General features: G+C 41.1%; 1 protein-coding gene across 1 annotated transcript in view; it reads right to left on the minus strand.

The window, feature by feature from the left end:
- Positions 1-2,158: 2,158 nt before the first annotated feature.
- The window catches only part of CFAP97 (cilia and flagella associated protein 97), a 107,508-nt gene continuing 95,078 nt past the window's right edge, over positions 2,159-14,588 (minus strand). Inside the window, exon 6 of the mRNA XM_053703883.1 lies at positions 2,159-2,668. Within this exon, the coding sequence (XP_053559858.1) occupies positions 2,556-2,668 (113 nt within the window). The 3' untranslated portion in view covers positions 2,159-2,555. The remainder of the gene's footprint in view (positions 2,669-14,588) is intronic.

Consider the following 14,588-nt stretch of genomic DNA (forward strand, 5'->3'; position numbering starts at 1 on the left):
GCTAATTTCCTCCACTGTTCTTTCCTTTGGAATTTTTATCCTGAGGAAGAAAAGCTAATGTTCCACCCCTGACAGTCTTAAGAATAGAATCTTCCCATGGAAGGTAAGAGTTATAAGTCTGTTTTTAGATATCATGTCTGTTGACCAAGATTTTAATCATTACATTAATCTTAATAATGTAATCGTACATGAATGCTTGAGCAATTTTAAGTGCTTTAATGCAGTTCGGTAAATCCTCAGTAGAGGAATTGTCAGCAACCATTTTAGCTAGAGAATCACACCACAGTGTTCCTGCTACAGCCACGCAGGTGAGAGAAACAGCCGGTCTAAGTAAAAAGCCTGTTTGAATAAAGAGTTTCTCTTAAGAAGGACTCTAAATTGCATTCCATTGGGTCTCTAAACAAAGTGCTATCCTCCATAGGGATAGTTGTACGTTTGACAAGAGTGGAAATAGCACCATCAACCTTAGGGGTTGTTTCCCACACTTTGTACATTCTGTTTTAGAATGGGATACATTTCCCTAAATCTTGTCGAAGGAGCGAAAGGAACGCCTGGCTTTTTCCATTCCATAGCAATATAATCAGAGACCAAATCAGGGACATGAAACACTTGTGGAATTATTGGTGGAGCTTTGAAAACAATATTTAACTTATTAACAGTCTTGTTTTCAGCAGTTTTTTCTCTCAGAAATTTCTAGAGTCTTTAATTCCTCCTACAATAAATTGCAGATATGCTCAACCTTGAATCTAAAGGTATTGTCATGTTCAGGATCAGACACAGGCTCCTGTTTATCTGATGACAATTCCCCATCAGAAATATAGAAATATTTGCATCCTCAGAGTCAGAGCTCTGTAAGAGAGATGGAACTTGGGGTTGAGGAGAAGGATTTTACACATTAACCTCATGAGACCGATATAAATCCCCAGATGTACGCTTACTTGGTTTGGGTCACAATTTTATACAAGCTGCTCTTAAATTCAGCAGTAAAATCAGTAGAGCCCCCTGAGTGACAAGTATTGGGCAAACTTCCCTTTGAAAAGAGGAAGGTTGTGTTTGGTTTGCATTAAACATTTGAGGTACATAATTCTCACAGATTTGGTTGACCTTGCATACTGGAATAGATTTGCAAAATAAATATATGTAGCTAGAGGGGTATCAGAAACTGACTCTTCTAAAGAATATCATTGGGGACAGAAACAGTTTGTTCCATATTTGTACTTATATAACAGTATACAATTACACCTTATATAATAAACAGTACAGAAAAAACCTGGTATAGAGCCATCTACACTATAATAACACTTCCAATTGTACAATCTCCCAATGTAGTAAGTTAAACAAGCCCCACAAAATAAGGGAAGCCCTAAAGCACCCCCTGGCAGCTCCTGTACTGACACTCAACCCTTCCTTCTATACAAATATATTGTACCTGCTAAGAAGTCTGCAAGTTTTGTGAGTATAGGACATATACTTACCAATAAAACACCCACTCTACTATGCTTACCCATCAGTAAATGTCTTGTAGATGAGCCCATCCTATTTAGTTATAACTAATTCACAATCTTACCTAGGAAGAAACCACAACAAGGCACACGTGTGGCAGACTAGCTAAAAACTCCCTCAGGAGTATTACCCTCATTGCCTCTACACCCCTCAGCCCTATTCTCGGACCTCTGAGGGGGATAATGTGCCTCAAAGCAGTTTGAGAACCCCTTTCCACAAAGAAGTCTAAGCACGTTACATTTTCACTTCCTCCTGTGAAGGCAAAAACAAAGACTATGGGTAATCAGGAAGTCAGAGAGATTAAAGCTCTTGTGTTGGTTAGTTTTTGCCTGCCTTCTAGTGGAATGTAATCCCATATGTCAAGGCTCGTGGACTCTCACCACCTTATGAAAGAAATAGGAGTTAAATATATGTTTAATGTGTGTATGGCACATAGTAGTTGAAGATAAATCTTTATATTATGTGTTAATATAAAACAACCCCTATGAAGAGACTTTTAAATTCTATTTGCCAACCCACTGAACTGGTATTTCATTAGCTTGGGTTAGTGTACTAGAGATATCAATGGTTTTATGAAAAACTAGTATACAAGTCTGATCATTCTTAATGAAAACATAAAAAATATTGTATTTTAGACCTTGCATAGAAAAAATAATAGGCTACATAATTATTTTTAATAGTACGACAACGTCAAGATAAATGATTGTCAAAGGAAAAAAAAGTGGGAATAAGATTATATCTTCGTTAAAAGATTATTATAGTTACCTGTCTGAAAGAGTCGTACAGTGATAAAGAATCAGTTAGAATTCAGCAATCCCAAGACAAAATAGAAGAAAAGGACACAGAGAAAAACTCTGCATACAATTATTCTTTATAAATAATTACATTTTGGAATAACATTATCAAAATATACAAAACAAAAATATAAAATATACATCACACCACATAATATATAATTCATCCATAAAAATAATGAATTTCACAATAGCAGCAGTAAGTGCGGTATTACACTGATTTGAGAAATAATTTGCAAAAAGAACACATTTGGGCAATCACATCCATGCTGCTCGAACATTTCTGGATTTCGTAGGTCTTAGTAAAGCTGCAGAGGAACCAATCCTATCGCTCCGCTGGCTGCTTGCACTGGACACCCTCGAGAAAGCACCTTTAAATTAAAAAATATATATGTATTATCAAACCATGTCTCCCATGACTGAATTGTTTTTACGGTAGATATAATGTATACATAAAAGGAAAGATGTGCAAGATACAGTTCTACATACTATAACACTTCAAAGAATGTATGTGCATAAAACATGAAATTAACTAATAACTCTGATACACTTCTCCATAAAACAGTGCCCTGCTATATACAGTATGGGTTTGACATTTAAATCTATCAAAGAACCATTGCATGAGCAGCCTTAAACATAATGTTATAGTTAGTTATACAGTTTTTAATGGGAGAGGGAAAGCCCACGAACAGCTTTCATGCTCAGAAAACAGAGCGTACTCGAGATAGGATGTAGTCTAACCACCCTATATAAAAATACAAAAAAAATCCCACCACTGCGCAAAAAAATAAAAAAAATGATAGAAACATAGATATTGACGGCAGATAAGAGCCATAGGCCCAGCAAGTCTGCCCGATATTACCTAACAGTATAAACTTATCTAGTTTGTAGGATAGCCTTATGCTTGTCCCATGCATTTTTAAAGTCCCCCACAGTGTTTGTTGCTACTACCTCTTGAGGAAGTTTATTCCATAAATCAATCACTCTTTCTGTAAAGAAGTGCTTCCTCAAATTACTCCTGAATCTACTACCCTTTAGCTTGAGATCATGACCCCCTGTTCTTGAATTTTCCATTTTATGTAAAATACCCACAGCCTCAGTTGATAGTATGATTTATCAAAAAAATATATATATATAAGGTTATAAAGGTTATACATAACTACCAGCATGAGAGCAAAATATGTTAATACATAACAATGTACCCTCCTCATTCGCTCACTCCTTCTCATACATACTAGAATCAAGAACAGAGAAAATAAAAATAAAGAGTACAACCCTCCTCAAGGGGGGACAATCCTGTTACAGAGTTCATAGTGTGTACACACCTATGTCAAGTAATTGGAGATGTCACAATTATCTATGTCTGTTACAGTTATAATGCAACCATCCATGTCCTGTCGTGCCTTTAGTAGTGACTTACTGTCGCCCTGAGGTCCCAAAATTCATGTGTGGCAGTAAACGATAGCCAGAGCATACGCTATAAATGCCTGCACCTTGGCATAATATATACACACATCCAACATTCGATACTTGCGTTTGAAGTGCTCCGTATGCCTAAGTGATAGCAAAGTTCCTGGTGTGATTCCGGATGTGTTGTAATGAGTCTTTATAAGTTGTCAGGAGGTACTCCTTGAGAAAGAACGGAGTCCCGAAACGCGCGTCGGAGTTTACTGACCTTACTCGTGCCTGAAAGTTGAGAAGCTGTCGATGAGTGTGGCAGGCAGGTCAATTGAATTTAACATACGCAGACAACTTATAAAGACTTACTACAAAAAACAACTATTACTATTCAGCTGTGGATTTGGTTAATTCCGAGAGTGAGCGCTGAAAAAGGCGCTATATAAATACTAGTAGTAGTTATTATTATTAGTATAACATATCCAGAGTCACACGAGGGACTTTGCTATCATTAAGGTAACACTAAGGTGATGACGTCAGTAAACTCCAATGCGCGTTTCGGGACTCCGCCCTTTCTCAAGGAGTAACTCCAGACAACTTATAAAGACTCACTACAACACACTTGGAGTCACACCAGGAACTTTGCTATCACTAAGGCATACGGAGCACTTCAACTGCAAGTATCGGATGTTTGATGTGTGTATATATTATACCAAGGTGCAGGCTCTTAAGGGGTTTCGGTTTGTAAGCGTGAGTGGAGGTTCAGCATTTATAGAGTATGCTCTGGCTATCGTTTACTGCCACACATGAACGTTGGGACCTCTGGGCAACAGTAAGACACTACTAAAGGCATGACAGGACACGGATGGTTGTATTATTACTGTAACAGACATAGAAAATTGTGACATCTCCAATTACTTGACATAGGGGTGTACACACTATGAACTCTGTAACCGGATTGTCTAAATAGACTTCGATTATCAAGCCTGCGACTTCTGGCAAACATCCATATAAATCATTACCCTTACAACATTGGATTACAGTTGGGGTCAATATACAACCAAGTGACTACTTGTATAGGTGATGTCAGTCATACTCCCTTGGGACGCCTTGGGTGTTGTACTCTTTATTTTTATTTTCACTTTTCTTGATTCTAGTATGTATGAGAAGGAGTGAGCAAATGAAGAGGGTACCTTATTATTTATTAACATTTTCCTCTCATGCTGGTAGTTATGTATAACCAGAGTATGATTTATTAAAAAAATATATATATAAATCCACAGAACTAAGGGGTTCATTACATGCAAAACATATGGTGTAGTCTATGTCCTCTCATGCTCCTGTCCCAAACAGTATGTTGGGAAAACATATTGTGAATTCAAGGAGAGGATGAAAGAACATAGATGAGACATAGTAAATAAAAAGATTAAGACTAGCGGCATTGCAAGTCACTTCTCTGAATTTCATAATAGTAGTGACAAATGTCTTAAATTTATGGATGTTGAATATGTGGGCATTAATTAAAGAGGGGGCAATTGGGACAATCTATTGTTGAAGGCTGAATGCAAATGGATCTTTAACCTGAATACTGTTCAACCAGGTGGCCTGAACGAAGAATTAAATTATGCCCCATTTTTAGATTAAAAACCTCCCGACTGTGCCATATTCATTAATACTCCTCACTATCTAGTTAATTATTATGCATACTATTACCAACAAAGTAATCTCTCCGTGGTTTCAATATGATTGTATCTTTACGAGAACAACTGTACTAAAATGTAGGATTTATTTATAGCAAATTTTGTAATTAAAGTGTTAATATGCAATAAGGATATGTAATATGATCTAAAACATGATGATAGATTAGCCATTGCTGCCGTAATTGTGTAATGAATATGTACCCATCACTATATAGAATTGCTCTTAATTCCTGAGTAATCAGGACAGCAGTACTTAACTTTGCAAAAGCACTGAACTAGTTAACTATTTCACCTGGGATAATCTGCATAAAAAGGCAAGTCTGACGTACATCAGCATCACATGCCTGAGGAAGCCCAATCAGAACGAAAGTTTGGGTGAAACACGTGTAGCTGTTTCTTCCACGCCCACAGGAGCTCCGTGAGCGTGGATTTGTTTGTAGGACGCTTTGCATGGCTTCGGTAAGGTATTTGGCAATAAAGAGTCGAGAGACCCGTCTTCTCAACTGAGAAGTTTTTACGGGAAAACCTGCAGGACCCAAAGAAGCGGTGGTAGTGAGACGTCAGTCCCGCTGATGGCAAAAGGTTTCAGTGAGTAATAACTTCTGACAACACAGTGTATTCGTTGCTCTCCATAACGACTCTACATGGACATAATACCAAGACCACATTTACCTTACAGCCACTAACGTCCTTTATACCGACCTGAATGTTTACTTTAACCTATGAACTTACATCTTTTCATTACTGTTCTGTTCTTGGCTGGCTACCTTTGACAAAAGGGACTACCCTGTCACAATAATTGCGGCTTTTCTACCATACTACGCTGTGGAAAAATAAAGAACACAAAGAGAGGCGCTTGTGTGTACCAGTGGAGACAAGGGATATAAGTAAGAACACCCACAACAGGGTACTCACATTTGGTAGGAGCACTCAGACAGTGCTATCAGGCGCGGACTGGGTACTCAACAGCAACCTAGCTTGCTGATACTTCCAGCGTGTCACCAGGAACACCTTGATCTCTCCCTTCTCAACCAGGATAGCAGGCTGCCAGACAAGGCAGCTTCACAGAACAGGAAAATGTAGATGGAAATATCAGGAAATCCCACTCCAAGCCGGAACAGTCCCAGTGTAGATAATAGGTGGAGGATGATGTGGTTTATAGCAATGATCAGTAGCAGTTTGCCTGTTCTGTGAAGCTGCCTTGTCTGGCAGCCTGCTATCCTGGTTGAGAAGGGAAGAGCTCAAGGTGTTCCTGGTGACACGCTGGAAGTATCAGCAAGCTGGGTTGCTGTTGAGTACCCAGTCCACGCCTAATAGCACTGTCTGAGTGCTCCTACCAAATGTGAGTACCCTGTTGTGGGTGTTCTTACTTATATCCCTCGTCTCCACTGGTACACACAAGCGCCTCTCTTTGTGTTCTTTATTTTTCTGCTTAGACGTCCTGCCTGGTTGATGTGAGGAGAGTGCTGCTGCTGATATCTATTTACAGATTACATCCACTCATCGATATATTCCATATCATCTGGTCTGGATATGTATTGGGACTCATTACACCTATAGACTTTTTTTGTCTCTATTATATACATTTTATAGTTGGTTTGTTTTATTTTATTACCCTGACTAACAGTTTTGTTAATATCAACATAATAATTAATACATCTATTTTTATATGAGTATTAGAGCGCCCCCTATTTAGCTATCTCTTTTGAGATATCTATTTTTTCCTGTTCAATATTACGCTGTGGACAGCAGTCTCTCTATTTGCTTTGCATCTAACAATCTTTGCTTTGCTCTTATATGAACTTCCATTGCTAACCCTACTACTATTAATTATAACACAGGCAGCTGCCTTTGCAGGACTTTATTTTCTTACTATAGGTTGACTTAAACAGGTCTTTTTTCCTCATGCATGAGGAAGGTATATACATTACAATATTTTTTGCTTGGTGCTGCAACCAAATATATATCTTGTTTGTAGTTAATAAAGGGTAATTATGTATTACTTGAGTACAGTTTTGCGTCTGGTTTTTGAGTCAAAATAATCTATTTATATATACTATGATTAATGAGCGTGTGCTGGTTTAAATGTTCGCCTGTATTACTCTTCTTTTATATTTCATTACTTTGCGCACCTCCTTGCACCAGATGAAAACAGAATTTATGCTTACCTGATAAATTACTTTCTCTTGTGGTATATCCAGTCCACGGATTCATCCTTTACTTGTGGGATATTCTCCTTCCCTACAGGAAGTGGCAAAGAGAGCACACAGCAGAGCTGTCCATATAGCTCCCCCTCTAGCTCCACCCCCCAGTCATTCGACCAAAGGTTAGGAAGAAAAAGGAGAAACCATAGGGTGCAGTGGTGACTGTAGTTTAAACAAAAACATTTTTACCTGACTCAATTGCCAGGGCGGGCCGTGGACTGGATACACCACAAGAGAAAGTAATTTATCAGGTAAGCATAAATTCTGTTTTCTCTTGTAAGGTGTATCCAGTCCACGGATTCATCCTTTACTTGTGGCATACCAATACCAAAGCTTTAGGACACGGATGAAGGGAGGGAACAAGACAGGTACCTTAAACGGAAGGCACCACTACTTGCAAAACCTTTCTCCCAAAAAGAAGAAGAAGCAAAAGTATCGAATTTGGAAAATTTGGAAAAAGTATGCAGTGAAGACCAAGTCGCTGCCTTACAAATCTGTTCAACAGAAGCCTCATTTGTAAAAGCCCATGTGGAAGCCACTGCTCTGGTAGAATGAGCAGTAACAGTTTCAGGAGGCTGCTGGCCAGCAGTCTCATAGGCCAAACGGATGATGCTTTTCAGCCAAAAGGAAAGAGAGGTAGCAGCCGCTTTCTGACCTCTCCTCTTACCAGAATAGATAAACAAGGAAGATGTTTGCTGAAATCCTTAGTTGCTTGTAAATAGAACTTTAAAGCACGAACTACATCAAGATTGTGTAACAGACGTTCCTTCTTCAAAGAAGGATTAGGACACAGAGAAGGAACAACTATTTCCTGGTTAATATTCTTGTTAGAAACAACCTTAGGAAGAAAACCAGGTTTGGTACGCAAAACTACCTTATCTGCGTGGAACACCAGGTAAGGTGAATCACACTGCAAGGCAGATAATTCTGAGATAGCTACCAAAAACAAAACTTTCCAAGATAACAACTTAATATCTATGGAATGTAAAGGTTCAAACGGAACCCCTTGAAGAACTGAAAGAACTAGATTTAGACTCCATGGCGGAGCCGCGGGTTTATAAACAGGCTTGATTCTGACTAAAGCCTGAGTAAACGCTTGAACATCTGGTACCTCTGCCAGACGCTTGTGTAAAAGGATAGACAGAGCAGATATCTGTCCTTTTAAGGAACTAGCCGACAATCCTTTCTCCAATCCTTCTTGGAGGAAAGACAATATCCTGGGAATCCTAATCTTACTCCATGAGTAACCCTTGGATTCACACCAACAAAGATATTTCCGCCATATCTTATGGTAGCCTGAATCAGAGTATCTATAACTGACTCAGAGAAACCACGCTTTGATAGAATTAAGCATTCAATCTCCAAGCAGTCAGATGCAGAGAAATTAGATTTGGATGCTTGAACGGACCCTGTATTAGAAGATCCTGCCTCATTGGCAATGTCCATGGTGGGACAGATGACATGTCCACTAGGTCTGCATACCAAGTCCTGCGTGGTCACGCAGGCGCTATCAGAAACACTGAAGCCTTCTCCTGCTTGATTCTGGGGACCAGACGAGGGAGAAGAGGAAACGGTGGAAAAACATAAGCCAGATTGAAGGACCAAGGTGCTAGCTGCATCTATCAATACCGCCTTGGGATCCTGGACCAGTAGAGAGGAAGTTTGGTGTTCTGACGGGACGCCATCAGATCCAACTCTGGGGTGCCCCATAGCTGAGTCAGCTGGGCAGAGTTCCGACTCCCACGGGTGAAAAGTCTGACGACTTAGAAAATCCGCCTCCCAGTTGTCTACTCCTGGGATGTGAATTGCTGAGAGATGGCAGGAGTGATCCTCCGCCCACCTGATTATTTTGGTTACTTCCGTCATCGCTAGGGAACTCTTTGTTCCCCCCTGATGATTGACGTAAGCTACAGTCGTGATGTTGTCCGACTGAAATCTGATGAATTTGGCCGCAGCTAGTTGAGGCCATGCCTGAAGAGCGTTGAATATCACCCTCAGTTCCAGAATGTTTATCGGGAGAAGAGTTTCTTCCCGAGACCATAAGCCCTGAGCTTTCAGGGAGTCCCAGACTGCACCCCAGCCTAACAGACTTGCGTCGGTCATTACAATGATCCACTCTGGCCTGCGGAAACATATTCCCTGAGACAGGTGATCCTGAGACAACCACCAGAGAAAAGAATCTCAGGTCTCCTGGTCCAAATGTATTTGAGGAGACAAATCTGCATAATCCCCATTCCACTGTTTGAGCATGCATAGTTGCAGTGGTCTGAGGTGTATCCGAGCAAAAGGGACTATGTTCATTGCTGCTACCATTAATCCGATTGTCTCCATGCACTAAGCTACAGATGGCCGGGGAATGGAATGAAGAGCTCGGCAAGTAGTTAAGAGTTTTAATTTTCTGACCTCAGTCAGAAATATTTTCATTTCTACTGAGTCTATTAGAGTCCCTAGGAAGGGAACCCTTGTGAGAGGGGAAAGAGAACTCTTTTTGATGTTCACCTTCCACCCATGAGACCTCAGAAAGGCCAATACAATCTCCGTGTGAGACTTGGCTCTTTGGAAAGACAGCGCCTGAATTAAGATGTCGTCTAGGTAAGGCGCCACTGCTATGCCCCGCGGTCTTAGGACCGCCAGGAGGGACCCTAGCACCTTTGTGAAAATTCTGGGAGCAGTGGCTAACCTGAAGGGAAGAGCCACAAACTGGTAATGCTTGTCCAGAAAAGCGAACCTGAGAAACTGGTGATGATCTTTGTGGATAGGAATGTGTAGGTATGCATCCTTTAAATCCACGGTAGTCATATATTGACCTTCCTGGATCATTGGTAAGATTGTCCGAATGGTCTCCATTTTGAATGATGGGACTCTGAGGAATCTGTTTAGAATTTTTAGATCCAGGATGGACCACAAACAGGTTTGAGTAAAAACCCAACCCTTGTTCCGCAATTGGAACTGGGTGGATCACTCCTATTGTATGTAGATCTTCTACACAGCGTAAAAACGCCTCTCTTTGTCTGATCTGTAGACAGACGAGAAATGTGGAACCTTCCCCTTGGAGGAGAGTCCTTGAATTATAGAAGATATCCCTGGGATACAATCTCTAATGCCCAAGGATCGTGTACATCTCTTGCCCAGGCCTGAGCGAAGAGAGAGAGTCTACCCCCTACTAGATCCGGTCCCGGATCGGGGGCTACCCCTTCATGCTGTCTTGGTGGCAGCTGCAGGCTTTTTGGCCTGTTTACCCTTATTCCAGCCCTGGTAAGGTTTCCAGGTTGCCTTGGGCTGTGAAGCGTTACCCTCTTGCTTTGCAGCCAGAGAGGATGAAGCGGGGCCGTTCCTGAAATTACGAAAGGAACGAAAATGAGCTTTATTCTTTGTCTTAAAGGGCTTGTCCTGAGGGAGAGCATGGCCTTTTCCCCGGTGATTTCTGAAATAATCTCTTTCAATTCAGGCCCGAAGAGGGTCTTTCCTTTGAAAGGAATGTTCAAAAGCTTGGATTTAGATGACACATCGGCCGACCAGGACTTTAGCCATAGCGCCCTGCACGCCAAAATGGTGAAACCTGAATTTTTCGCCGCTAACTTAGCTATTTGGAAAGCGGCGTCAGTGATAAAAGAATTAGCTAGCTTTAGAGCCTTAATTCTATCCATAATTTCCTCATATGAGGTCTCCGTCTGGAGCGAGTCTTCCAGCGCCTCAAACCAGAAAGCAGCTGCAGTAGTTACAGGAATAATGCAGGCAATAGGTTGGAGAAGAAAACCTTGTCTAACAAAAAATTTCTTAAGTAAACCCTCTAATTTTTTATCCATAGGGTCTTTAAAAGCACAACTGTCTTCAATTGGTATGGTTGTGTGTTTAGCAAGTGAAGAAACAGCCCCCTCCACCTTAGGGACCGTCTGCCACGAGTCCCGCATGGGGTCAGATATGGGGAACATTTTCTTAAAAACAGGAGGGGGAACAAAGGGGACACCTGGTCTATCCCACTCCCTAGTAACGATATCCGCAATCCTCTTAGGGACCGGAAACGCATCAGTGTAAACAGGGACCTCTAAGTACTTGTCCATTTTTTTTTTTAATTTAATATTTTTTATTGAAGTTTCAACAAACCAAGAAATACAAAATACAACATTTGCCTATGCATGAAATTGACATCTGAGTATAACATGTAATCATACAACCTGAGGGTTATCTCTATGTCTGGTGAGGGGGTACCCATACTAGATAGTGAATTGAATTAAGAGTTTCAAGTCTTACAGAAATGATCATAGTCTTAGTCGTATTAAAAGGTTGGCCTGAACCAATAGGAACCCACTCTATGTCTAGAGAGATATCAAATATAAGTTTGGGCAAATAAAGTTGAAACTTCATTTTATGTTTTAGTGGTTAGAATCTAATCTCCGCCCTTATGTGATGAATAAAAAAGAAAGTCCTATCTCAATGTGGGGAGTTAGTATTTAGGATGACCAAAAGGAGGTCAAATAGAACCTGAAAGAAGAGGAGTTTCAGTGGGCCAGAGCCACTTGACTTATGGAGGGGGAGGAAAAAGTAGGGAGGATGGAGCCTATTGTGATTGGACAACAGGATGAGGTTAGTTATGGGTAGGTTGCAGTACTAAATTGTGGTGCAATATTTAATTTAAACCTACATTTACCGTTATAGAAGGCTGGGTAAACATAAACAGACTTCTGCCGAAGCTAGCGCAAGCTGTGTCATAGTGTATTAACTAGGCTAGGGTTTCAATGCTAATGCGCCAGGTTACGTCAACTTTTGTTGATAGGTGTTATAGCTGACGGTCTTTTCTTAGGATGTTAGGTGCGTGATCATTCATGCTTATGTACATATGCCTATTACACATCCAGAACATTTGAGTGGGAGACTGGATGTTCAGATACATTAAACTTAATTAAATTAACCCATCTCTAATTTTCTAAGAAGATTAAAATAACAATTGTACAATTTTATGCATATAATGTTATGTGCTAACAAAGAGACAATCACAAAAGGGGAGGTTTTATCCTATGTTTCAACCTGATAGCATCATACTGATACGCTTCCCCCAGTAAGTCTACTTTAGTAAAACAGATATCATTGCTAAATATATGGCTCCAAGAAAGGGAGCCTAATCACAATATGGAGTGGCAGAAAGAACCTTAATATACTAGGCATAAAACAGTATTATAGATGGGACCAGAAAAACATCTATATTATATAGTCTCATAAACTAAAAGTATGTGTACTCTGTTCATTACTCTGGGTATAACAGGATATATGAGTAAGGGAGTATTAGAATCTCAATTGTAGAAAGTTTAACGGGACCTTAGAGTTAACAATGGCGTCGCAGCGTCATTCAATTTTAGCAGAGTCTCAGTCCCATGCCTAATCCTTAGAAACTGAAGGAGAAGGTCTTTGAGTGAGCGGAAGAGTCTTTTCTAACCCACTCCTGTTTTATGACCATTTAGAGAGCTGCCGTGGGTCTCTAAAGAGGCCTCATTATCAGACCTGTGTATTTGCAGAAGAGGGCTAACCGTAGTACTGCGGTCACGAATGGGAGCTAAGGTAGTAGGCCAGACCTCCCTCTCCCATGCTGTAAGCCCTGAGAGCGGTGTGGTGAAGTACTGAGCTGCTTGCCTGTATGGGTCACCTGTATCTGTCATGGCTTTGGTGATGGTTCGAGTCCAGACTACTCGGGAGCATTCGGAATCAGGGAGGTCAACTGTTGAAGTGTGAGGCGCGGTTGCATCTACTCCAACTCCCGCCCCAGCCGGCCGCTCCGGGACAGGGGCTGGACAGATAGTAGTGGAATCGGGAGCGACGTCAGACCGCTCTGGTAACGTGGAAGAGCCTTGATTGATCGTAGCAGCCATCTTGTCCTGACGGCGTGGGTAGACATCCCAAGGGTACAAGGTACAGAGATCCTTCTCCGAAAGGCTGGCAGGTATCTCCTGTTTGAGTGACAGGCTTTGGAATAGGACTTTAAACTGGGCGTCCATGCGGTGCCCCAACTCAGTCAGCGCGTCTATAAGGAAAAAGTCCATCCTCTCAAGTCAGAGCGGTATCTGCTTTACTCTCAATATATGAGCTACAGGGATAAGTCTGGTAGCTGGGTGTTGTTAGTTACATGGCTAAAAGATTTCTTTGCGTAGTCTGTCGCCATCATGATATGTGCAATGCGCTCGTTATCGTTATCTCCTGCCGTTATCGTTATGGTTTCTTGTTAATTACTCCCATATATATACTGCGAAGAGTAGTAGCAAGTCTTGGAATCTTTTTGCCATTTAGATAGATGGTTTTGAGGCTATTTAGTAGCTTTTAACTAGTTATGAGAGCAAGAGCTCTGAATGTCTGCATCTGCTCAGCTCGGTGGTTGGCTCTGCCCCCGTACTTGTCCATTTTACACAATTTCTCTGGGACCACCAAAGGGTCGCAGTCATCCAGAGTAGCTAATACCTCCCTGAGCAAAACGCGGAGGTGTTCTAGTTTAAATTTAAAAGCCAATGTATCTGAATCTGTCTGAGGAGGAACCCTTCCTGAATCAGAGACTTCTCCCTCAGACATCAAATCCCTCGCTCCCACTTCAGAGCGTTGTGAGGGTATATCAGATACAGCTACCAAAGCGTCAGAATGCTCATAATCTGTTCTGAAAAAAGAGCTATCACGCTTTGCAGGTAACACGGGCAGTTTAGATAAGAAAGCTGCAAGAGAATTATCCATGACTGCCGCTAAGTCTTGTAATGTAAAAGGGTTAGACGCACTAGAGGTACTAGGCGTCGCTTGAGCGGGCGTAACTGGTTGTGACACTTGGGGAGAGGCAGACGGGCTACCCTCGTTACCTTCAGTCTGAGAATCATCTTGGGCCACATTCTTAAGTGCAACAATATGATCTTTAAAGTGTATAGACATATCAGTACAAGTGGGACACATTCTAAGAGGGGGTTCCACCATGGCTTCTAAACACATTGAACAAGGATTTTCCTTGGTGTCAGACATGTTTA

This window comes from Bombina bombina, chromosome 2, assembly GCF_027579735.1.
Source record: "Bombina bombina isolate aBomBom1 chromosome 2, aBomBom1.pri, whole genome shotgun sequence".
Taxonomy (NCBI): domain Eukaryota; kingdom Metazoa; phylum Chordata; class Amphibia; order Anura; family Bombinatoridae; genus Bombina; species Bombina bombina.